Source organism: Rhinolophus sinicus, linkage group LG03 (assembly GCF_036562045.2).
Source record: "Rhinolophus sinicus isolate RSC01 linkage group LG03, ASM3656204v1, whole genome shotgun sequence".
NCBI classification, from domain to species: Eukaryota; Metazoa; Chordata; class Mammalia; order Chiroptera; family Rhinolophidae; genus Rhinolophus; species Rhinolophus sinicus.
In genome coordinates this window covers 108064831-108091727 of record NC_133753.1, presented here as the reverse complement: position 1 = coordinate 108091727, position 26897 = coordinate 108064831, and the positions used below count along the sequence as shown (strand labels likewise).

At 38.3% G+C, this 26897-nt stretch overlaps 1 protein-coding gene and 1 pseudogene across 5 annotated transcripts in view; one reads left to right on the top strand and one right to left on the bottom strand.

The window, feature by feature from the left end:
• The window catches only part of LOC109437491 (S-adenosyl-L-methionine-dependent tRNA 4-demethylwyosine synthase TYW1), a 237210-nt gene that overhangs the window by 198632 nt on the left and 11681 nt on the right, over positions 1–26897 (top strand). For all 5 annotated transcript variants that reach the window (XM_074328473.1, XM_074328478.1, XM_074328475.1 and 2 more), the window contains one exon: positions 4520–4687. In XM_074328473.1, the coding sequence (XP_074184574.1) occupies positions 4520–4687 (168 nt within the window). The remainder of the gene's footprint in view (positions 1–4519; positions 4688–26897) is intronic.
• LOC109437499 (ribonuclease P protein subunit p14) lies at positions 14657–15146 on the bottom strand (annotated as a pseudogene).

Below are 26897 nucleotides of genomic sequence, written 5' to 3'. Positions count from 1 at the left end.
TAGCTAGCACTATCTAACCAGTGTTTATTAGGTGGTTCATGATCGTTAGAGAGTAGAAAAATCCCGAATAATATGAATGAAATTTTTTTTTATTTTTATTTTTTATTAGTTTCAGGTATACAAAACAATGTAATAGTTAGACATTTATCATTTATAGCCCTCACACAGTGATAATTCTCCTCCCCTCATCTACTACCCCTCTGACATCGCACACAGCAATTACATTTCCACTGTCTCTATTCCTAATGCTGTACTCCGCTTCCTGTAACTATATACATATATATATTATATATATATATATATATATATATATATATATATATATATATATAAAATTATAGTTGACACTCATTATTGTTCAGCTTCAGGTATACAGTGCAGTGATCAGGCATCTACATCGTCCCTGAGGTGGTCTCCCTAACGAGACAAGTGTCCATCGGATACCCTACAAAATCTTTACAACATTATTGATTACATTCCCCAAATTGACTTTTGTATCCCCATGACAATCTTGTGGTTACCGGTTGTGCTTTCTAATCCCCTCATCTTCCCCTTTATCCCCACCCACCTCCCATCTAGCAACCCTCAGTTTTTCCTCTATGTCTCTGAGATTGTTTCTGATTAGTTCATTTATTCTTTTCTTTAGATTCCACATATAAGTGAGATCATGTGGTATTTGCCTTTCTCTGTCTGACATTTCACTTAGCATAATGCTCTCTATGTCCATCCATATTATTGCAAGTGGTAAGATTTCTTTTCTTCTTTATGGCTGCATAATACTCCATTGTATAAATGTACCACAGTTTCTTAATCCAGTCATCTACCGATGGGCATTTCGGTTCTTTCCGTGTCTTGGCTATTGTGTATAGTGCCGCTGTAAACATAGGGGTGCATAAATATTTTCTAATTAGAGTTTTGGATTTCTCTGGGTAAATACCTAGGAGTGGAATTGCTGGGTCATAAGGTAGTTCTATTTTCAGATTTTTGAGATACCTCCATACTGTTTTCCATAGTGGCTGCACCAAACTGCAATCCCACCAACAGTGCATAAGCGTTCCCTTTTCTCCACATCCGCGCCAACACTTGTTGTTTGTTGATTTGTTGATAATAGCCATTTTGTCTGGGGTGAGATGGTGTCTCATTGTGGTTTTATTTGCATTTCTCTAATGATTAGTGAGGTGGAGCATTTTTTCATACGTCTGTTTGCCATCTGCATGTCCTCTTTAGAAAAATGTCTCTTCATATCCTCTGCCCATTTTTTAATTGGGTTGTTTGTTTTTTTGGAGTTGAGTTGAGTGAGTTTTTTATAAATTTTGAATATTAACCCCTTATCGGATATATCATTGGCAAATATCTTCTCCCATTCACTAGGATCCCTTTTTGTTTTATTGATGGTTTCCTTTGCTGTGGAAATTTTTTATTAGATCAGAAAAGTATTCTGGGTTTATCATCATAGAAGAATTTGCTACTTGTTCTTTAGGTCACTTGGCATAGATTGGTTGGGGGTACAGAGAGGAACAGGTGCACCCCCTCCCTTCAAGAGCTCAGAATTTTCACACATTAATCAGTTACCTGGTAGGAGATTCACACAAGACATGATGATGATATTGGGGTCAGATGTGGTCAGAGTTCCTGACTGGAGATTAAAGAGACGATGGGCACATTGGCCAGGTAAAGACTGGATGCTGAGTGGGGCGGTCCAGTAAGAATGCCTCGAAGCCTTGCTGAGATTGAGCTGGTTGGGTTTTTTTGCTGGAGGAGGGTGGGTCTGGAAGCATTTTTAGGGTATAGGAGATACATGTTTTGAGCATATCGCTGCAAAAAGTTGTAAAGACATTTCTTTTGTCATTGAACTACAGGGGACAAAAACAGTATCAGAAGTCTTTTGACACGTAGTCAGTGTAATTAGAATATCAAGCTGCCAAAATCCTGCTCTGCTCATAGACCTCAAAGCCCCAGGTAAACTTTTCAAACAGCCAGTAAAAAGAGACCTTATGGCCCTGTCTTCTAGAGCAGAGAGCTGTCAGCAAGGCACCAGGGTAATGGTGTAGGGTATGCTTTTCACTGCCAACCCGATGGTCTGTTCTTCGGAACTTTCTTTGGGTCTGCTTGTCATTTGTCAACCTGTAGATTCTAGATCGAGTGGCTGCATTTCAGTTGCCACATTATCCCCATCTGTTTTCTTGAGGTTGTGTTTTTTTCAAAGTTGTGAGGGAAGAACTTGGTGCAGGTGATAAATTGGGCAGGTGGGGGGGTTGGTGGTGGGATGAGACCGTGTCAGATAGCCCCAATGTGAGGGAAAATGAAGTGTTTTTAAACAATGCAAGGTCAAGTGTGCTCAGGAATGAAGCAGGTGGTCATCAGTAGACTGAGTGCAGGGTGAAGTGAAGCAACCGCAGCAGAGAAGACCGCTCCAGACAGCGAGGCACCAGAGGCAAGCTGGGGGAGGGCTCAGGGGTTCTCCAAAATGCCTCTTTTCCGGAATGAATTCACTGCAACTGGTTTTGCCCCCAGCATTCTGTCATGGTGAAGGTCTTGGGCTCTGGCTGGCCCACCTCGGAGGATTTTGTTTGGCTAAAATGAGAACTCTGAGGTGAAAGTGCTTTGTGAAGTGCTGTAACGCATCGTGCAAGTGTATGGACAAGTATTATGTGAAGGCACAGTGATAAACTGTGGCATTCATTCTTTAATTTCACTTCTAAACCAAATTTCTCCTTATGATTAATGATTTATTATTGCTGAATAAGAAATACTAAAATATTTTCCAAAGCCATTGTCATAAATATAAGATCTTGTCTAAAACCTCTGTTTCGGTAAACTTTTTAAATACTGAAAATAAATTCCTTTGAATTAACTATTATATGTGTGGCTGTTCATATAATTCATACATCATAAACAGTATTTAAATTGACACAAAGTTCATTTTTATGACTAATTTGACCTACCAGTAAATAATTTTCGTGGTTTTTATTCATGTAGGTACGTTTAGCACAATTTTGCATCCATGCCTTCTTTAAGATTTTTTAAACTATTGTATTGTTTGCTTTTCTAATTCACCTAAAACTCAGACTCAGTTTAATGAATTCTATAAATCATTGGGCTAGTAACGAAGATTCTCTTGTTTATTGTAATTAAGCTAGGTTGCCTATGGTTTATGTTCAGCAAAGGTCTTCTCAGTTTAGGATACCAGCAATGTTTGTTTTATTTATTTAGTAGTTTCAGGTGTAAAAGAAAAGAATAAATGAATGAACTAATCAGAAACAGTCTCAGAGACAGAGAGGAAAAACTGAAGGTTGCTAGACAGGAGGGGGAGGGGGAAGATGAGGGGATTAGAAAGCACAACCAGCAATGTTTTTGAACAGCCATCTGGAGTAGAGCGTTTTGCAGAGCTCATGAGTTTTAGGCCAAGTCCTAGCTCTGCCATCTGTAGGGTCAGGGGTCCCTCTGCAGTGCTCATTTGTGGGTTTTTTATTTAATGTCATTCTGCTCCCCTTTAATAATGTGTATGCATATGTGTGTCTGTGTGTGAGATAGAGAGGATGAGAGAGAGACAGAGAGTGCACGTTTTTTATTTCAGTTATTCCCTACTTAGTAGCAACATGTTTAGAATATTCAAACCATTTGCCAATAAAGTTTGATTCTGGGGTATTTGAAGAGCCTACAAATTTAAGACATACCTTATTATTAGAAAATTAATCATTTATCATTATGCACCTTACCAAATAGAGAACTTAGTTATGAAACCTTTGGGGTTTATATGCCTGGGGTGTCAGGTAGAGTTCAAAACAGAAGCACAGTTATCTCACTGCGTTCGTAGTGAACGGGAATTTCTGTGGAGGTGAGATACATGTATGTACATGTAGGTGTGTTGAAATGTATGTATGTATATCCACAAATGTATTTCCTATCTGGCATGATTCTTTGTATATATGTGTTTGTATATATATATATAATATCCATATACAAAATAATTACAAACTGAAATCCTTAAGGAATAAAGAATAGCAACAAGATCCACCCAGCCCTTCACAGAAAGTTGACCAACCTCAAGTCTAAACTGTACTAGAAAAAGGGAGCTTGCCTTATTTTCCCAGTGAAGAAATTGTTCAGTGAATTTTTATGGGGTGTCAGCTATACCTGCATTCTTATACCAGGGGATTATAATCCCTTAAAAATTAATTTGTTATACTGCTCAAATGAATCTGAATGGAAAGATGTTATTTGTTCACATATATCACTGTGACAGGACAGCATAGATTGTGACATAACACAAAACACAGGTGCCCAGGCACCAGTATTGGTGTAAGTGAGAAGAACGCTGGCCTGGGGACTCCATTGCTCTTTTTTACTAACTACTCGTATTAGCAAGTTTTATCGTCTTTATTTCACTTTCTCCACTGTAAAATGCAGGTTGGATTGGATCGGAATACCTGTGGGAGCCTTTCTGGCTTTGAAACGCTTACTCTACGACATTAAGTAAGGTCTGTAACTGTCTTTAACTGTTGTATTGTCTGCGCAGGGTGTTACCTATTGTGGAGAGAGCTCGGCCAGCAGCCTCACCATGGCCAACGTGCCCTGGTACGAGGAGGTGGTACGCTTCGTCCAGGAGCTGGTGGGGCTGATCCCCGACTATGAAATTGCTTGTGAACACGAACATTCTAATTGCCTCCTGATAGCTCACAAAAAGGTAAGAGTAACTCGAATAAGTCTTCTGCCACGCTTATCCTTTCTTCTCTTTTCTCTCTCTTGTCCCCTCGCCTTATTATAGTGAATATCTGCTTGTTTGCTACCTTTCCTGAAACAAACATTAAGAAAACCCTAAATTCTGTCTGTTGGGCTCATAAATTCTCTTTGATTTTAGTCTTCACCTAGGCACTTGAAGTGCTTTTGGGTTTGTGATTGGTGCATGCTAAAAACACAGAGGCAAAACACCTTTGTAATAACGTCTAGTCCTCTCCTGGATGACATTGGAAAGCTAAAATAGTAACCAGCCCCCATGTGAGTGTTTCTGACTGTCAGAAGAAATGTTGAGGTATTTATCAAATTTTAGATCACTTTGAATCTTGGCCTCTGAAGAAATTTTTCTGAGATTTTGGTTCATGACTTTATTTTCATTTTTTCCCCTGTAGGGCTTTTATTAGGCAGAGCAAGTACATGAACCCAGTGAATTTCTTAAGTAAATAATGCCTAGCAAAGGAAAAATTCAATTCTTGGTAGAGATGGACCATTAAAATAAGAAGGAAAACTCTAATTAGGAAGCCAGAGTTAGAGTAGCTATTATAATGTCCTTATGGAAATACTTATACAGAAACAGTGTAGCATCTGGGCTTTCATTTCAACTAATACAAAATGAAGTACATGACGTGTGGATGGGCTGGAGTTGTTGAGGCTAGAGAGGTTCATACTACTCTGCTTAGTTTTCTGTTCAACTTAAAAACATGGAAAAGGGTGAATCTTGACAACATTATTCTAGGTGAAAAAAGCCAGACCAAAGGCCACACATTGTATGATTCCATTTATATGAAACTTTCAGAATAAGTAAACTCATAGAGACAGGAAGTAGGTCAGTGGTTGCCAGGGGCTGGGGGAAGGACAGATTGGGCAGTGACTGCTAATAGCTATGGGATTTCTTTTTTGAGGTGATGAAAATATTCTGGTGTTGTTTGCACAACTTTGTGACTATACTAAAAACCACTGAATTGTACACTTCAAAAGGCTCAATTTCATGGTATGTGAATTATATCACAATAAAGGTAGATTAATACTAAAAAGGTAGTCAAGATCAAGGGTAGGCTACCTCTTCTTATGTAAATGCTTTTTATACAGTAAAGTCAGGCTTAATTTGAACATGAAAGGTTCACTTTTTCCTCCCTCAAAACCAAAGTGGCTTCCTAAACAGCTTCTGAAGTTAATGACATTTAATAATATGAGAATCGTTCAATTAAAATTTCACATGTTCTAATCTCAAAACAATATGAGTTTAAAGGTCCTCATACTTGGGTTGTAGTTAGATTGTAGTGATCACCCGTATAATAATTCTAGACACCATACACAGTTGTTACAGTATTATTGACTATATTTCCTAGGCTGCACTTTATATCCCTGTGACTATTTTGTAACTACTAATTTGTACTTCTTAATCCCATCCCCCTTTTCACCCATCCCCCACCCTACTCCCATCTGGCAACCATCAAAATGTTCTCTGTATCTGGGACTTTATTTCTGTTTTGTTTGTTCATTTATTTTGTTCTTTAGATTCCACATATAAGTGAAATTGTATGGCATTTGTCTTTCTCAGTTCTACTTCCTTCACATAGCATAGTACTCTCTAGGTCCATCCATATTGTCACAAATGGCAAGATTGCATTGATTTTTATGAGTGAATAATATTCTGTTGTATATTTGTACCACATTTCCTTTATCCATCCATCTATCAATGGACACCTAGGGTGCTTCCGTATCTTGGCTATTGTAAATAGTGCTGCAATGAACATAGGGGTGAATATATCTTTTCAAAGTAGTGTTATGTGTTTCTTCAGGTAAATACCCAAAGTGGAATTGCTGGGTCATATGCTAAATCTATTTTTAATTTTTTGAGGAACCTCCATGCTGTTTTCCATTGTGGCTGCACCGATTTACAATCCCACCAACAGTGCACAAGGGTTCACTTTTCTCTACATCCTCGCCAACACTTGTTGTTGATGTATTGATGATGGCCATCCTGACAGGTGTGAGGTGGTATCTTACTGTTGTTTCAATTTACAATTCCCTGATGATTAGTGATGTTGAGCATCTTTTCATATGTCTGTTGGCCATCTGCATATCCTGTTTGGCGAAATGTCTACTCAGGTCCTCTGCCCATTTTTTAATCAGATTGATTTTGTTGGTGTTAAGTTGGGTGAATTCCTTATTGTAATGACGAGCGGAGGAAAAGAAAGAGGAGGAACACACACACTAGATTGGGGCTAATTAATTTATTTAGCAATATCTAATCAATTTATGTAGCAATATGCAATAGCAAAAGACAAGGTCAATTAATAGAATGTGCCAATGACAGAAAGTAAAGGTGATTAAGACTAAATTATATACATTGATAACAATGTCATGTCAAAGGACTACACATACATACAAGTTTAAGAGATCCCAACATATGTTTACTATTGATCAAAAATCACTTGGCTAAATACACAACTAACATCAGTAAGGAGTATCCAAAAACAGTAATAAGCTCTATAGGATAGTAACTATTACAGTAGATGTCAAAAAGCTCACCAAACTGGGGGAGAACAACACTGGAAAAGTCATAAATCAAAACCTGCCAGGTCTGTAGCTGAGAGAAACTCAGGCGTCTCCCACACCGCTGCGTGCTAGTTCCCAAGAATGTTGTTGTTGTCATTGTTGTTGTTAGAAGTCCAGGCGTCTTCTGATGCTATAAGCTGCAAGCTGCATATAAATTTTCAAGGTGTTAGCAATCTGAAGATTGTTGCTGTTGTTGGCGTTGTTGTTGTTGTTGTTAGATGTTAGGATGTCTGATACTGCAAGCTGCAAGCTGCATACAGGTTCCCAAAGATGCTAGAATGATGACAATTTACCAACAAAAGAAGTCTCTCTACTGTTCATTGAGGCAAGATCTGATCTCTTACTCTGAAACAATCCAATCCTGAAAAGCAGTCCTGAAACAGCAAATCTTCTGAATAGTAATTTCTTGAAACAGCAATCAATCAATCATTCCACCTGAGGTCTGTTTTATATATCTCTTTAGATGCACCCCAGAGCCAAGTTTCTTGTTCCTGCCTCCCTCTCCGGGAATGGCCAGTTCCGGTAGGGTCTGGCAGTTACTGATATGAACGCTGCCCATCCGGCCAAAGGGCCAATTCATCTGGACAAGCAATATCTACTGTTCTTGCTTGGGACCTTCAGCCCAAGTTCTTCCAAAACCTGGCAACGTGCCTGTCACGTCGTCCTGATATAACTTAGCTACTTCTTTACTTCCTCTGCTGATATGGGTGAAACAGACGGAAGAACAAAGAGGGAACTCTCTCAACCCCTGATCAAGAATGTCTTTAACCCTAAGCTAACCATCACCTCACAACACGGACAGAACAACAAACATCATCTCATAGCTCCCCTGCTTGAGAAAATGAGACCACACAGAAAACATCATCTCATGTCTCCCCTGCTTGGGAGGATGAGACCAAAGGGGGAATTTACTCAACCCCTGATCACAGTACAGAAATCTCCTCACATACAGGAACAGATAAAAGCTAACAGACAAAAGCTCACATCAACCAATGAAGGCACATTGTCTTCGACATCTTTCCTACACTTATGTATTTTGGATATTAACCCCCTACAGATGTATCATTGGCGAGTATCTTCTCCCATTCAATATAATGTCTTTTCATTTTGTTGATGGTTTCCTTTGCTGTGCAAAACCTTTTTAGTTTGATATGGTCCCATTGGTTTATTTTTTCTTTTGTTTCCCTTGCCTGAGGAGCTATATTAGGAAAAATATTGCTAAGAGCAATATGAGAGAGTTTGCTGCCTATGTTTTCTTCTAGGAGTTTTATGCTTTCGAGTTTTACATTTAAGTCTTTCATCCATTTTAAGTTTATTTTTGTGTATGGTGTAAGAAAGTGATCCAGTTTTATTCTTTTGCATGTGTCTATCCAGTTTTCCCAGCATCATGTCTTGAAGAGACTGTCTTTATCCCAGTGTATCTTCTTGCCTCTTTTGTCATAGATTAGTTGACCAGATAGGCGTTGATTTATTTCTGGGTTCTCTATTCTGCTCCATTGTTCTGTGTGCATATTTTTATGCCAGTGCCATGCTGTTTTGATTACTACAGCCTTGTAGTTAGTTTGATATCAGGTTGTGTGATACCTCCATCTTTGTTCTTTCTCGAAATTGCTTTGGCTATTTGGGGTCTTTTGTGGTTTTATAAAAATTTTACGATAATGTGTCCTAGTTCTGTAAAGAATGCCACTGGTGTTTTGATAGGGATTGCATTGAATCTATAGATTGCTTTGGGTACTACGGACAATTTAACAACATTCTTCCTATCCATGAGCAACAGTATTTATCCTTCCGGTTTTTTTGTGTCTCCTTCACTTTCTTTCTTCAATGTCTTATGGTTTGCTAAGTACAGGTCTTTTACCTCCTTGGTTAAATTTATTCCTAGGCATTTGTTTTAAGCAATTGTAAATGGGATTGTTTTCTTAATTTCTCTTTCTGATAGTACATTATCAATGCAAAAAAATGAAGCTGATTTCTGAATATTAATTTTATATCATGGTACTTTACTGAACTCATTTATCAGTTCTAATAGTTTTTTTGGTGGATTCTGTAGGATTCTCTATATTTAGTATCATGTCATCTGCAAATAATGACAATTTTCTTTCTTTCCAATTTGGATGCCTTTTATTTCTTTTTCTTGTGTGATTGCTGTGGCTAGGACTTTTAATATGATGTTAAATGAAAATGGTGAGTGTGGACATCCTTATTTTGTCCCACGTCTTACGGAAAATGCTTTTAGCTTTTCACCAGTGAGTATGATGTTAGCTGTGGCTCTGTCATATATGGCCTTTAATATGCTGACGTATATATGTTCCCTCTGTTCCCATTTTACAGAGATTTTTATCATAAATGGATGCTGGATTTTGTCAACTTCTTTTTCTGCATCTATTGATACGACCATATGATTTTTAGTTTTCATTTTGTTGATGTGGTATATCAGGTTAATTGATTTGCAGATATTGAACCAATGTTGCATCCCAGGAATAAATCCCACTTGATCATAGTCATAATCTTTGTAATGTATTGCTGAATTCGGTTTACTGATATTTTGTTGTTGATATTTGCATCATGTTCATCAGGGATATTGACCTATCTTTTTTTTTTTTTTGTAGTGTCTTTGTCTGGTTTTAGAATCAAGGTAATGCTGGCCTTGTAAAATGAGCATAGAAGCCTTTTCTCCTCTTCATTTTTTTTTTTTTTTTGGAATAATTTGAAATGATAGATGTTAATTCTTCTTTGAATGTTTGGTAAAATTTATCTGTATAGCTATCTGACCCAGGACTTTTATTTGCTGGGAGATTTTTGATCACTGATTTAATTTAGTAGTTATCAGTATGTTCAGATTTTCTTTTTCTTCTTGATTCCATCTTGAAAGATTGTATGTTTCTAGGAATTTATCCATTTCTTCCAGGTTGTCCAATGTGTTGGCATATAATTGTTCATATTATTTTCTTATAGTCCTTTATATTTCTGTGATATCAGTTGTTACTTCTCTTTCATTTCCACTTTTATGTTTTTTGGGGGGCCCACTCTCTTGATGAGTCTGGCTAAAGGTTTATTAATTTTCTTTAAGTTTTCAAAGAACTAGCTCTCAGTTTCATTGATGTTTTGTATTTTTTTACTCTATTTTGTTTATTTTCCCTCTGATATTTATTATTGACTTTCTATTCTATTTGGTCTTTGTTTTTCTTTTTCTATTTCCTTTAGGTGTAAGGTTAGATTGTTTATTTGAGATTATTCTTTTTGAGGTAGGCCTGTGTTGCTGTGAATTTCCCTCTTAGCACTGCTTTGGCTGTGCCCCCTAGATTTAGGATCATTGTATTTTTATCATTTGTCTCAATGTATCTTTTGATTTCTTCCTTGATCTCCTTGATAATCCATTCATTGTTTATTAGCATGTTATTTACTATCCACGTGTTTGTGTGTTGTTTAGTTTTCTTTTTGTAATTGTTTTCAGTTTCATACCATTGTGATCGGAGAAGATGCTTGATATAATTTCAATGTTCTTAAATTTATTGAGACTTGTTAGTGATCTAACATATTGTCTGTCCTGGAAAATGTTCCATGTGCGCTTGAAAAGAACGTATATTCTGCTGCTTTAGGGTGAAATGTTCTAAAAATATCAATTAAATTCATCTGCTCTAGTGTGTCGTTTAGGGCCATTGTTTCCTTGTTGATATTCTGTCTGGAAGATCTGTCTGACGTCAATGCGGTGTTCAAGTCCCCTACTATTACTATTACTTATTACTCTCAAATATCTGTCAATATTTGTTTTACATATTTAGGTACTCCTACATTGGGTGCATAAATAAATGTTTACAAGGGTTATGTGGTCTCTTTGGATTTATCCCTTTATCATCATGAAATATCCTTCTTTGTCTCTTGTTATAGCTTTTGTTTTAAAGTCTATTTTGTCGGATATAAATATTGCTGCTACAGCTTTTTGTTGGTTTGTTTCTATTTGCATAGAATATCTCTTTCCCATCCCTTTTAGTCTATGTGTGTCTTTCGATCTGAAGTGGTTCTGTTGTAGGCAGCCATATGCATGGGTTGTGTCATATATTCTTATCCATTCAGCCACTGTAGATCTTTTGATTGGAGTATTTAATCCATTTATATTGAAAGTAATGATTGATAGGTATGTAGTTATTGCCATTTTATTATTCATGTTTCCAATGATATTTTTTCTTTTTCTTCTTAAAGAAGTTCCTTTAACATTTCTTATAATGCTGGTTTAATGGTGATGAACTCCTTTCATTTTTTTTCATGTTTGGGAAACTCTTTATGTCTTTCTCAGTTCTAACTGATAGTCTTGCTGTGTAGAATAATCTTGGTTGTAGGTCCTTTCTTTTCATCACTTTGAATATTTCCTGCCAATCCCTTCTGCCTGCAAAGTTTCTGTTGAAAAACCAGCTGACACTTTATGGAGATCCCTTGTACATAGCTACCGTGTTTCCCTGAAAATAAGACTGTGTCTCATATTAAGGTTTGCCCAAAAGACGTATTAGGGCTTATGTTCAGGGGATGTCATCCTGAAAAATCATGCTAGGGCTTATTTTTCTGGTTATGTCGTATTTTGGGGGAAACGGTAACTTTTTCTGTTGCTACTTTTAAGATTATGTCTTTGTCTTTAACCTCTGGCATTTTAATTCTAATGTGTTTTGGTGTGGGCTTCTTTGGATTCATCTTGTTTGGGACTCTGTGCTTCCTGGACTTGCATACCATGTTTCCCCGAAAATAAGACCAAGACAGACAATCAGCTCTAATGCATCTTTTGGAGCGAAAATTAATATAAGACCCAGTCTTATTTTACTGTAATATAAGACCAGGTCTTATGTAACATAATATAATATAAGCCCGGGTCTTATATTAATTTTTGCTTCAAAAGACGCATTAGAGCTGATTGTCCGGCTAGGTCTCTTATTTTCAGGGAAACATGGTATCTGTTTCCTTCATCAGGTTAGGGAAGTTTTCAGTCATTATTTCTTCAGTTAGGTTCTCATTCTTTTGCTTTCTCTCTCTCCTTCTGGTACCCTATGATGGGAATGTTGTTACACTGGATGTTGTCCCAGAGGTCTCTTAAACTATCCTCATTTTTTCTGGATTCTTTTTTCTTTTTGCTATTGCAATTAGGTGTTAATGCTACCTTGTCGTCCACATCGCTAATTCGATTCTCTGCTTCATCTAGTTTGCTGGTGATTCCTTCCAGTGCATTCTTCATTTCAGTTATTGTATTCTTCACTTCTGACTGGTTCTTTTTTATGGTTTCTATGTCCTATTATATGCTTGCTATCTCTTTGTTGAGGTTTTCACTAAGTTCCTTGGCTTAAAATCATTGTTTTGAATTCTGTTTCTGGTAAGTTGCTGCCTCCATTTCATTTAGTTCTTTTTCTGGACTTTTCTCCAGTTCTTTCGTTTGGGACGTATTTCTTTGTTTCCTCATTGGCTACCTCTCTGTGTTTGTTTCTGTGTGTTAGGTAGGGCTGCTATGTTTCCCAGTCTTGCCAGGTGGCCTTATGTAGTAGGTACTCTGTGGGGCCCTGGCACAGTCTCCCTGGTCCCCTGAACTGGGTGCTCCAGGAGTTTCCCTGTGTGGGTTGTGTGAGCCCTCCTGTTATAGTTGAGCCTTGATTGCTGTTGGCATATCTGTGGGTGGTATTGACCCTCAGGCTGACTGGCTGTGGTGTTTGGCCATATCCACAGCTTATGTGGGGCTTACGCCACTGAGTGGGATTAGCCTCGGCAGGCTCTGGTGCCTGTTGAGACTGCCCTTTGTGTGTGCCACTTGTGGGGCTAATTGGATGGTGCTCTGCTGTGGTATAAAGCCAACCTGCAAGTATGTTGGCTCTGCGGCCTCTTGGGAGGGGCTCCAGTGCAGGCCCAGGTCAGCCACTGCCTGTGACCAGCTGGGGGCTACCTGGTAGGAGCTACAGAGCAATCCTCAGTTGGTTGCTGCCCGTTCTATTCCTGGAGGCACAAGGGAGATGCCACGTTACAAACCGAGGACTGCCACCAGTACGGGACTGGGGTAGCACCACAAAAAGCCAGGATACCCTGAGGCCTGCTGCCACCTGCCAGCTCCCGTAAGGGTCACTGTTGATAAAGCCTTCTGTGGTATTGCAAGTTGGGGCAGGGTCTCAGTGAGTCAGCAGGGTGGAGCAGCAGAGCTCACAGGCCTTTCAGGTTTAGATTTGGCCTGTAGAGGCAGGCTCAACATGGGAAAGATGGTGCCCGCCTGCTAGTTGCAGGGGAGGAGGGCCCCACATGGCACAAATGGGGACTGTCCCTCCAGTCCTCGCCTGGAAGTTACAGAGCTCAGTCTCTTACTGTATATCTCCAATGCCCCCAGAGTCACTGTCCCTCTGCCAGAGCCCAGAGTGAGTGCCTACATCGCCTCTTTAAGAGGACATCTGGGTTTCCCACAGCCTTCCGTCCCATCCAGATGGCTGGAATCCCCACTGTTTTTCACAGCCAGAAATTGTGGGTGCTCCTCTTCCCAGCACCAGTACAGTGTGGGGGCCTTGGTTCCCTCCCTCCTCCGTGTGACCGAGATATCTCTCCTGGTTCTCAACTAGCACATGTGGATGTGGGACCAGCCCGTTTCGTGTCTGCGCCCCTCTTACCAGTCTTCACATGGCTTCTTTATATCCTTAGTTATAAAACTTCTGTTCAGCTAGACTTCAGATGGTTCTCCAGGTTGATTGTTTTGTAATTTAGTTGTAGTTTTGATGTGTTCACTGGGTGAGGGAAGCACAGCATTTATCTGCTCCGCTATCTTGTATTTCCCCCAACAGTCTTTTTACTTTCTATTACAAAACATGACAGTGCAATTATATCAATGAACCGCTTCAGCTTTTGTACTTCTGCTGAAGCTAAAACTTCTCCAACATATGAAGTGGCTGAAAGTTAATTTCCTGGATAAGAAATACACAGCTTGGCTCTGGCATTTTAGTACTGAGGAGAGCTGAAATAAGTCCATTGGTCAAAACTCCATGTATAGTTGTCTTTCCAAATTTGGTGTGTTTTGCAAAATCTTCATTTAAATGCAAAGGATTGACGTCCCCTGTTAATTCTGAGAAGGTAACCACATCTCTCTGTGTGAAGGCCCTGCTGACTTCAGCCCAGTCTCCCGCTCTAATGTGCATATGCTGAAAGTGCTGCCTGCTTAGCTCTGGTTGGTTCAGGCAGATTATCTTTTGAAGCCCACCCCACCGAAGATGACGGCTGGAAATTACTGGGAACATCTTCAGCTCCCTTAAATTCTATCAACAAGAGTTTTTAGCATGCTTCAGTCTTCAAACATTATGCTGCATCAAGAAGTACTTTTGAGAGTGGAGGAATGTTTCTGAAATTGAAGACTTCAATCCAATACAAGTTCCTTATGATTGCTAGCAGATAATGCGAGGAGAAATGGAGAAACATAGGTCTCTCTGAAAGCACATTTCTTGCCTGTAAAGGACCGTAACAGGATCACAGAGCTCTGCAATGTGACAAGACCACTGCTGTGTTCTCAAGAAGGCTGACAAGGTCTTTTCTTTACAGGTTAGGATGTCCAGGGGTAAGGCAGCATCAACCTCTCCAGACAGGTCCCTCAGGGCTGAAATAAGCAGCAGTTTGAATTCTGCAGCATTCTGTCCAATTCCACTATCTTGAAATTCTAGACAGTCTTTCATGTAGCGCTCAGATGGATTTTTGTAAACTATTCTTTCCTGTGTGGCAGCTGAGGCTGGCATCTTCTCCAGTGCTGATACACTGTTGGGCACTTAGGTGTTTTTCAACTTTTTTCGACTAACATCTGCTGTGTGGCACCCAGGTGGTGCCGGGCGCATGCGCTCCGCACCTGTGGTCCCACTCAGTTCTCACAGCCACTCTCTGTGTCGGTGACCGCGTCATACAGAGAGAGACTTGTGAAGGGCTCTGCGGGAGCAGAAAGGTACCTCCTGCCCTTCTCTTTATAATACCTTTCTTTCTGTTTCTTTTGGGTTTCTATGGCTCTTCTTTCTCTAGTTTCTTAAGATGAGAACTTAGGTTATTGCCTCTGCTAATGTAAGCATATAATGCTGTAAATGTTTCTCTTTGGCCCATAGAATATTTAGCAGTTTGTTTAATTTTCTAGTGTTTGGAGATTTTCTTGTTGTGTTTCTGTTATTGATTTCTAGTTTGATTCTGTTATAGTCAAAGAACACATTCTATATGATCTTGGTTTTTTGTAATTGTTGAGGTTTGTTTTATGGGCCAGAATGTGGTCTGTCTTAGGAAATGTTTTGTGTGTGCTTACTAAGAGTAAGTATTCTGCTATTTTACAGTGAGTGTTTTGTGTCTATTTCATCCTGTTGGTTGATGGTAATGTTGAGTTCTTCTGTATCGTTGCTGGTTATCTGTGTAGTTCTATCAATTGTTGAATGAGGAGTGTTGAAGTCTCCAACTGTAATTGTGGGTTTCTCTGTGTCTCCTTTCAGTTCCATTGTGTTTTTGCTTTGCATATTTTGCAGCTGTGTTATTTGTAGCACACACCTTCAGGATTTTTCCATCCTTGTATTTTCCACCTACCTATATCATATATTTGAAGTAAGTTTCTTGGAGATAATGTATAGGTAGGTCATGCCTTTTTTTCTTTTTAAGGAGGGTGCAGCTCACAGTGGCCCATGCGGGGATCAAACCAGCAACCTTGGTGTTATTAGCACCACTGTCTAACCAAATAAGCTAACCGATCACCCCATCTTAACTCTCTTTAAGTCCTTTACCCTCCCTCATTTATAATGTCTTAAATATTTCCTGCATATACATTGAAAACCATGTCAAATAATGTTATAATTTTTGCTTCAACCTTCAAATATAATTTAGAAAACTCAAGAAAAAAAAACACAGATTTTTGTACCCATATTTTTACTCGTTCTGTTGTTCTCTCTCCCTTCCTGATGTTCTAAATTTCCTTTGGAATCTTCTCCATCTGTATGAAGAACTTCCTTTAGTGAATTTTTTAGAGCTGGCATGATGCAACCAGTTCTCTTAGGTTTTCTTTATCTGACAACTTCTTGGTTTTCTTTTCATTCCTAAAGGATACTTTTGATAGATAAGCATTCTGGATTGATGGTTCTTTCAAGACTTTCTTTTGACTTCCTGGTAGCTGATGAAAAATCCTGGTTTTTGTTTTCCTCCTATAATTACAGTGCTGTTTCTCTCTCACTGCTTTTTTCAGATCTTTAGTTTTCAGAAGTTTGCTTATGATGTGTTATGACTTGGGTATCTTTTCTGTTTGAGATATGCTCAGCTTTTTTAATCTGTAGGTTTATGTCTTTTACACATTTGGGAAATTTTCAGCCATTGTCCTTTCAAATTCTTTTTTCATCCCCACTCTTTCTCCTCCGCTCTTTCTGGGATTCTGATGACCCAATGTTAGGTCTTCTGTTATGGACCCACAGGTGCCTGAGGCTTTGTTTGTTTCTCTTTGTCTCTTTATTGTTAAGATTGGGCACTTTCTATTGTTCTAACGTCAAGTACACTGATTCTTCTACGTCAAGTACACTGATTCTTCTGTTCTCCCATTTGCTGTTGAGCCCATCCATTGAATTTTATTATTTTTGTTATTGTATTTTTAAATTCTAGAATTTCCATTTGATTCTTCTTTCTTTTATTTAACTTTCTGGTTTTCACTTGTTTCAAATGTTTGTGATTGCCCGTTGAAGCATATTTATGATGGCTGCTTTAAAACCCTTATCAAATAATCCCAACATATGTATCATCTTGATGTTGGTATCTTTCAGTTGCCTTTTTTCATTCAGGTTGAGATTTTCCTGTTTTTTGGTATGACAAGTGATTTTCATTTGTATCCTAAACATTTGGGTATTAGGCTATGAGACTAGGTCTTGCCTAAATCTTTTGTTTTAACAGGCCTCTTGACACTGCAGCTGTGGGGATAGAGTGTGGGAGGACCCCACCTCCTGACTGCCAGGTGGACGTAGACGTCCGTCTGTTGACCTACAGGGGAGGGGTGCCTCACTGCTGCTAAGTGGGGGTGAAGTTCAGGCTCTTCCCTAGAGCACATATTGGATTCTCAGTGTTTGTTTAATGAATTAACAACCTCCACACCTTCATCTGCTTTCCTTTCTCGTAGTCTTACCTTCTGTAATCAGACATTGTTCCATGTTGCTAATTTTGGTACTTACTTTCCTTCCTTATTCATTCATGCATTCATTTGTTCAACAAATATTTACCCTACTGAGTTGGCTACTTTAAAGGGCTAGTTGTTAAATCCAGTTGTTTTGTTATTCACCATTCCTCTCTGTTTTTCTGCAGCATCAAACTGATGCCCATCGATGCTTGTTGAAAGTCTCTCTTATCCTCTTGGCTAGCAAAAATAAGAACACTGCCATAAAGTGGAACATTGAAAATCCCCTAATTGTGGTACTTCTTTCTTTACCCATTTGAAAAACTCGAAATTCCCCAAGCCAGGATATCATATAGCCCCAAATGTAAGGTGAATCTTAAAAAAAAATTCTAGGGAGATTCCAAGCAATGGTTGTAAATATTTACATTTAGATGACCTTTAAGTATCCTGCATTAAATTTGTAAGATTTTCACAACATGAAATAGACTCTGGAGAAGCCATTATATAATTGTATTACCCTATCCATACTCAGAATACTCTGTGGTCATTTGCAGTGCAGTGGTCTTGTCATTGCCATATGCTACACCACATGCAAAGCATTTCATAATTATTATAGTGGAATATATTTTTGAAACAGGTGATATTTTTAAAAAACAGATATTTTTAAAATATCTCTGTAGAACAGTTTTGTCATTTAGAAGTGATGTGTAGACTCTAGATAAAGGAGTTTCTGCTACTGATAAGAGGCAGGCTCCACGGTGGATGGGGGTAGAACGGTCAGTTTCTCACTTTGAACAAAGGAAAGGCATACCAGACTCACACTAAGATAAGTAAGTCAGCATATTTCAGTTCCAAGGTTGAGCTAGAGAAACAAACGAGATGACCTGTGCTTTGGAGGGGACAGCTGGGATCGTGAGGTCAGTCAGCCTTCTTTCTGCTTCTGGGTTTCCAGCCTAGCAGCCGAAATGGAACTAGTCCTGTCAGTCTGCAAACTAGTAAGACCGTCATGAATCCAATGCTTCCATCATTTTTGTTCAGAAACAGTCCCCTCTGCACACTAGTGATTACTGCATGTGGAAGCCAAGTAGTGGGTGATGGGGATGGCTGGCAGAATCCACATAGCATTGTTTTAAAACTTAATTCCTTACTTTAAAAACAGTAGACTTTATATTTTGGAACAGTTTGGAATTTATAGAAAAATAGAGAAGACAGTGCAGAGAGTTCCTATATATCCTGGATTTGACCTATTATTAATGTCTTACATTGGCATAGTGCATGTGTTACAATTAATGAACCAATATTGATACATTATGATTAACTAAAGTCCATAGTTTATTTAGATTTTCTTAGGTTTTACCTTGCATCCTTTTTGTGTTCGAGGATTCCATCCAGGGTAACACATTCAGTGGTCATGTCTTTACCCTTCTCCTGACTATGGCCATTTCTCAGACCCCTGTTATTTTTGATAATGTTGACTGCTCTGAGGAATTCTTGTAAGTATTTTGTAGGATGCACCACTACTGAAATTAGTCTGAGGCCATCTCACAGGACTTGAGTTACGGGTTTTCAGGAGGAAGATCACAAAGGTAAAGTGCCATTTTCGTCACCATCATATTAAGGATGCATACTGTCAACATTATTTATGACTATTGATGTTGACCTTGATCAGCTAGCTGAGGTAGGTTTGTCAGGTTTCTCTACTGTAAAATTACTCTTCCCCTCTCCCTTTCTGTACAGTACTCTCCGGAAGGAAATCATTATATGCAGCCCATATCTAAGGAGTGAGATAAATGCTCCACATCCTTGATGGTGGAATATCTACATAAATTATTTGGAATTACTCTGTACACGTTTGTCTCTTCTTCCCATATTAATTTATTCATCTTTTACACTAGTATGGACTCATGGATATTTTTTACCTTGTGTTATAATCAAATTCTGTTTGATTTCTTTTGCTCAAATTGTTCTAGCTTGGCCATTTGGAGCTCTTTTAGTTGTCTCCTGTGTTCCTTTGGCATCCCCCCATCAATGGTGGGCAGGGGTGTTTGTTTTGTTAGTTTGGGGCACTTCCTTCCTTTCTGGCAATGCTAGATGCTCCAGGCTCATCTTGTATATGTTCTGCACTGGTCCTAGAATCAGCCACTTCTTTCATGAGCCCTGGTTCCTTTTATTGGAGAATGGTGTTAGAAACCAAGATTTAGTGAAGATGTATTTGTTGCTACTGGAGTATTGTTTCTTTTAGGCCCTCTCAGATGATAGAGCAAAGAAATATATGTATATATACTAACCTTTGTATGTATGAGGTATGATCAAACACTGTGGTCAATGCTGAAATAAAAAAAATTATTACAGTAAAAGACACGTTACCATTAATCCCCCTCAAAGTACTCCCTCTCTCTTCAGGCACACTTATCCCATCATTCTTGCCACTTTCTGAAGTAGTTCTGAAAGTCCTCTTTTGTGAGTGTCTTTAGTTGCGCTCTCATGGTCGTCTTGATGTCCTTTATGACATGGAGCATTGTCGTGATAGAGGATGATTTACGGCACACTTGAAAACACACCTTCTCTCAACCATAGCTCACACTCAACTGACTGCACTGAACAAGTTGAAACTTGTTGCACACTGTTACTAAAGTTTGATGCACTGCTTCCTGTATTGAAGATCCCTGCCTTTCCATTGGATGGTACTTGGCTTGGCAGCAGCATTCACCATATTTTGTGATCATAACAGAAAGGCTCCATGACACACATCACTTCTGGTATGGCAATTTCTGTCAAATTAAAACATTACGGTGTATTGTCATCCACCTTATTCACTGGATCTGGCACCGTGCAATTTCTTTGCTCTTCTCCAAAGTCAAAATGATTCAGGACATAGAGGCAGCCATGACAGCGCAACTGAAGACACTCATGAAAGAGGACTTCCAGAACTGCTTCCGAAAATAGCAAGAATGATGGGATAAGTGTGTTTGAAGTGAGGGGTAGTATTTTGAGGGGGATTAATGGCAATGTGTCTTTCACTGTAATAAATTTTTTTTATTCCAACATTTACCATATCTTTTGATCACACCTCATACACATGTCTAAATATTTCTATATATAACCATTTGTGTTTATAGAGCTAAATGTACTGATGTCTCAAACTCTAATCCATTACCACATGACTTATTCTAGGCTCCTCTCCTTGCCTACTTGTAAATTCCTATTCCAACAGTGAAACCTAGCTCCAGTTTCAGTCATCTATATATTTAATTGTTCATTTCCAGTATACATGCATAGCAGTATCAGAATTTTTAACCATAACTGTGCTTGTGTGTAATTCCTTTTGCCTTTAGTCTTACAGGCCCCACTCATTTCCAAAATTACTTACGTGAGTACCTTTTCCCTTTCCCTCACCCCCATCTTTGAAATTATTTCACATATTTGGAATTTAGTTGGATTTAGTTGGATTTAGTTGGATTCTCTTGTCACAGTTTGCACCTGGGATCCCCTGACCTCCTAAATGATTTTTTTAAATTTGCATGCTTTAAGGTTCAGTATTTGTCCTATAAAGTTCTGTGGGTTTTGAAAAGTGTGTAATGTCAATGGAACAGAATAGAAAGGCCAGAAATAGACCCACACAATTACAGTCAACTGATCTTTGACAAAAAAGCAAAACAGTTTAATGGAGAAAAGATAGTTTTTCAACAAATGGTACCTGAACAATTGGATATCCACATGTAAAGAAATAAAAGAATCTCGATAAATATTTTACAGCTTTCAAAATGCACCTTAGACCTAAACATGAAATAAAAAACTAAAATTTATATTAATAGTTATAAAAGGAGTAGCCATGTCCAGCTTTCTGTCAGTCTTTCTGAATGCCTTCTTCTCTTTTTTCCTTACTCCCTCCTCCCCACTTGGTTTTTTTGCTTCTTCATTTTCATATCACCTGATATGGCTGCTGTAGCCTGAACTTAGCTCAAGCATTCACCACCGCTTGGTTCAACCTGAAGTGAAAAATTCTCGGGAGATTTTCCTGCATATAAGATCATATCATCTGTGAACAGAGATAATTTTACTTCTTCCTTTCTTATTTGGACACCCTTTTTTCTTTTTCTTTTTTCTTGCCTAATTGGTCTGGCTAGGACTTCCAGCAGTATGTTAAACAGAAGTGTTGAAAGTGGGCATACTTGTCTTAACAAGTATGATCTTAGAGGAAACTGATCTTAGAGGAAACTGATCTTAGAGGAAACTCTTTCAGTCTTTCACCATGAACTATGATGTTTGTGGTGGGTTTTTTCATATATATGGCTTTTATTGTTTTCAGGTATTTTCCTTCTATTCCCAGTTTGTTGAGTGTTTTTATCATGAAAGAGTGTTAAATTTTGTCAAATGCTTTTTCTGCATCAGTTGAGATGGTCATGTGTTTTTGCCCTTCCTTCTGTTAATGTGGTGTATTTCATTCATTTTCATATGTTGAACCATTTTTGCATTCCAGAAATAACCCCCACTTGGTTCTGGTGTATAATTCTTTTAATATGCTGCTAAATTTGGTTTGATATTATTTTGTTCAGGATTTTGCATCAGTGTTCATAAGTGGTATTGTGATGTAGTCTTCTTGTAGTATCTTTGTCTGGCTTTGGTATGTAGGCCTCATAGACTGAGTTAGAAAGTATTCCCTCCTCTTCAGTTTTTGGAAAAGTTTGAGGAATTTGTCCGTTCCATCTCAATGATCTCATTTGTTGGTGTACAGTCCTTCCTAATATGCTCTTTTTATTTCTCTAGACTTGGTAGTAAGTCCCTGCTTTCATTTCTGATTTTAGTCATTTCAGTCTTTTCTCTTTTTTTCTTAGTCATTCTAGCCAAAAGTTTGTCAGTTTTGTTGATCTTTTAGAAGAATCAGCTTTTGGTTTCATTGTTGTTATTCTTTTCTATTCTCTATTTTGTTTATTTCTCCACTAACCTTTATTATTTCCATCCTTAGGCTATCTTTTGGTTTAGTTTGTTCTTTTTCTAGTTCTGTAGTTGATTGTAAAGTTAAGTTGTTGATTTGAGGTCATTCTCCTCTTTTAAAGTAAACATTTATAGTTATAAATTTTCACTTTAGTACTGCTTTTGCTGTGTCTGTAATTTTTAGTATGTTTTTGTTTTCATTAGTTTCTAAGTATTTTCCAATTTTTCTTGTGATTTCTTCTTTGATCCATTGGTTGTTGAAGAGTGTTTTCTTTAATTTCCCCTAATTTGTGCATTTTCCAGTTTTCCTTCTCTTATTGATTTCTAACTTCATTCTGTTATGGTTGGAGAAGATACTGTGTATGGTGTCTCTCTATTAAAATCTATTTAGACTTAATTTGTGGTTTAAACATGCAGTCTATCCTAAAAAATGTCCCATGTACACTTGAGAAGAATGCGTATTTTATCTCATGGGACAGTGTGTTCTATATATGTCTATTAGATCTAGTTGATTTATTGGGTTGTTTAAGTCATCTATTTCCTTACTAATCTGTCTTTTATTTTGTGAGTGGGGTATTGAAGGCTCCAACTATTATTATAAAACTGTCTGTCTATTCCTCCCTTCAATTCTGTCAGTATCTGCGTCACATATTTTAATGATCTGTGATTAAGTACATATGTGTTTATAATTATCTCTTCTTGCTCTATTGAACCTTTTATTAATACATAATGTCCTTCTTTGTTTCTTGTAATCTTTTTGCTGTGAAGTTCATTTTGTTTGGTATTAGTTAAACCACCTCTTCTTTTGTTTGGTTACTATTTGCATGGAGTATCTTTTTTCATCCTTTCACTTTCAATCTGTTAGTGACTTTGAATATAAAGTAAGGCTCTTGTGGACAGAATATGGTTGGGTTATGTTTTTTTTTTTAATCCATTCTGCAAGTCTCTGTTTTTTGATTGGAGAGTTTAATCCATTTACACCTCTGAAGCAGCACTCAACGATCAGAACAGAGATCTTCAGTGTTTGGAGGACAGGGTCCTTCATCACCACTGCTACCCCCTCCCCGCTGTCCCAAAGACTGCATGCAGGCTGCTCCAGGAACATGTTCATAGCTGCCTGCTGAGGGAATGGGGAGTGGGGCTGCTGAACTAAGCTGGATTTGACTGAAATTAACTGCAATTTACAGTTGAAACCTTCCCCTGAAAGTTGCAAGCCTTCAGTAGACTTCAGATTTCAAAATAGTTACATCAGATAGATTCTGCCCATATAGTTTTTGTGTGGATGAGGAGACATATCCCGATAGTTCCTACTCCACCATCGTCACAGAATCCTGTATTCTTATATCTTAAAAATTTGTGCTTAAATTCTAAAGTTAATCGACAGTGCTGTCCTCCTTCAGCACAATACAAGGACACCCCCAGTACTCTTTACTGCAATTAATGCTTGTTTCAATGGCTCCATATAAATCCCACTTTCTTGGCTTCCCTTTGCTTCTTTCATCCCAGTTGTTCCTGCTGGGTGCAGTTTCCTTCTTGCTGAAGTGAATGGTAAACTTAGCCTCTTTTCCCCCTGAAATGTCTTGACTTCACTTTTGTTCTTGAAAAAGATTACCAGAGTAGAGAACTCTAAATTGATGTATTTCCTCCTAGGACTTTGAAGATATTTTTCAGTTATCTTCCAACATAATCTTTTCATTATCTCCTGTCATCTTTCATAATCAATGAGATGTGTCATTCCTTTGTTTTAGGGTCTAATAAACTCAACAGTCAATAACATTTATTAAGATCACTTTGGTAACACTATGCATGCATTCATTTCATTCTTACAAAAATCTTATGATTTTTTTCCTCCTATTCCAAAGGACGAAACTCAGAGAGTACAAGTCTTGTCCAAGGATAAATAGGGCACAGCTAGAATTCAATCCCATATCTTTCAAAATACAAAGCCTGCTTTGGACCTGTTTCTCAAATGCTACAGACCAGTCAGACAAGGTAGGTAAAGAGAAGTATCCACTGGAAACAAGGGCAGATTTCCCTATCCTAGCTCACCAAGAAGCAGAGATCTCCTCCAAGGTCATCAACTCTGAGAAAGTTTTTGCCAAACTGAAGACCCTGTAGGTAAGTAAGCACTGATCGCAGAGGCCTCCCTCTTGGATATATCAACTTGCAATCTGTAAAGGAAAAGAATAAAGAGCTGTCACTTCCCCGTGCCCTCTTGTCTTGGAATAAGAAGGGGATTGTGTGTCTCCATTTAGGTTTTGTGTAGTGTTCTCTTAACAAAACCTACTGAGTGTTATTCCTTCTGTGTTACATGTGGAACTCACTCTTATCAGAGGCCTGATTGCTCCAAGTAATTACTCTCAGAGAAATGTCAGAGAAAATTGACATTTTGGTGACACTGTTAAGAGGATTTGGCTCTACTCCAACAAAATTGTAGATTAAGATTGAAATTCCACAAATTGAGTTTCCAGATTAAAAATTTAATTGCACTTAGATATATCTAGAATTCAATCTCATTGTTGTAGTTTTGTCTCTCAGAATGGTTTCCCAAGCAGCTGTTCCTGTGTGAATACTGCTTATCACCATTAAACTCAGAAAAAGGTGGCAACTCTGCTCAGCGTTCCACTATCTCATAGCACTCGTTTTTGTACTCCAAAATCACTTCTCCTTCAGATGACCTTGGGATTTCTTCTACTCCTTCACAAGGTCATCTGAAGGAGAAGTGATTTTGGAGTACAAAAACGAGTGCTTCTGAGTTCTGAGAAGGCCTGGCAGCTCTTCTTCCATTATTTAACCAGTACTTTACCAGTTGTTTGGTTCATAAGTATTACCATATGAGTATGTTTGAAGGGCCCAACTTAGAAAATAATTGATACTAAGGTAACATAAAAGCCCTTCTTAAGAGTGTGAAAATGAAAATGGAATGTATGATTCTTATTTTTGTACTATTCTACTTTGTCTAGTACATGTGGACTTTGAGGTCTGGTTATACAGTAAAGAATTAATTTTACCCAAAGAAGGGGCTGACCATTGCCCTCAGCTTCTAGGAAGTGGTCTCTAAGCTCTTGGAATGTCTGGTCTGATAAGTGTCTGTTTATCTGGGGGTCTTGGGCCACACTAGGTAGTGTACATCACACATGTTATTTAGGGTAGGGGCTTTAGGTTGCACAGTATCGCTAGACCTTCAGAGAGGCTGGAAACTAAGGTCATCCACTTGGCAATCAACTATGTCTAGGTGACCAAACTCCAATAAAAACTCTGGACACCAAGGTTCAGGTGCACTTCCCAGTTTGGCAGCACTCCATGCTTGTTGTCATACGTCATTGCTGGATGAAATTAGCACTATCCACAGCTCCACTGGGAGAGGACGGCTGGAAGCTCCATGCATGGAACTTTCCTAGACTCTGCCCCCATGTGCCTCTCCCCTTGCTATTTATACTCTGTATCCTTATGCTATATCAAGCCATACTGTGAGTCTAACAGCTTTCAGTGAATTCTGTGAGGCTTTTTTTTCTATTCAATTGTCAAACCTGAACGTGGGCTGGGGAATCCCTAAATTTCTATTGGTGGCAGAAGTGGGGGTGGCGTTGGGGATTTCTGAACTTTGTACTGCTACATTTGTTTTCAAATCCAACCTCACCATTTCTCATTTTCTTATCTGCAAAACACAGGTAACTATTTACAGGATTATTTTGATGTATATCTTGATGTAAAGTGTTGTATGTAGAGCATCTAGAATAATGCCTTATCTGTAACAGACTCTTAATAAAGACTCTTCCCTGAAGTGCTGATCATCTGATTTTTCAGTCAAGAATAATACAGTATCACATGGAGGAATATCCGTATAAAGCGCCTCCAGTGGTGATGGTAAAGAAGTCTTGGTTTGCTCTTTTCAGCTCACATCCAGGATTTCCTCCTTATTTTAACTCTTGGATGTATAGGAATATGATGCCTTTGAATGATACCTTTTCAGTATCTACACAGTATTTATAATTTAAAAGCTGGAATAACTTCAGCAAAGAATGGTTGAGGCAGGGGATAGCGCAGGCCAAATGGTAAGAATTGTTGTTGGTAACATTTTCAGTTTGAAGTAGCTGTGGATCTTCTAGATAGACTTGTCTATGTGAAAGATAGAATGAAACTCAAGGGAAGTCAGTCCTTCATCTATAAAAAGAAGCAACATACTCACCTACATCCATTAAGAATTAGTTAAGGTAACAGAGCGAATGTCTCTCACTATTGCAGTTTTATTTTTTAATTATTATTTTCCCAGAATGATGAAAGCTGTATAAATAAAACATAACCAATCAAAGGTAGAGCAAACTAACTTAGAGGTCTGCATACAAAGCTTTGGGTTCCCTTGTTTTTGCCTTAGAGCAGATAGTCTCTGTTGCTCCATACTGGAGTAGAGAAATAATTACTAGCATGCTTCTCCTCCTCATGCACATCATTTAGACTTTGAAATATATAGGTTATTTTCTGTAACTATTAGATCAGTTAAGCAAAGGCAGTTAATATAGAAATATTATACATAAATAAATCCAGGGGTAAAAAAAAA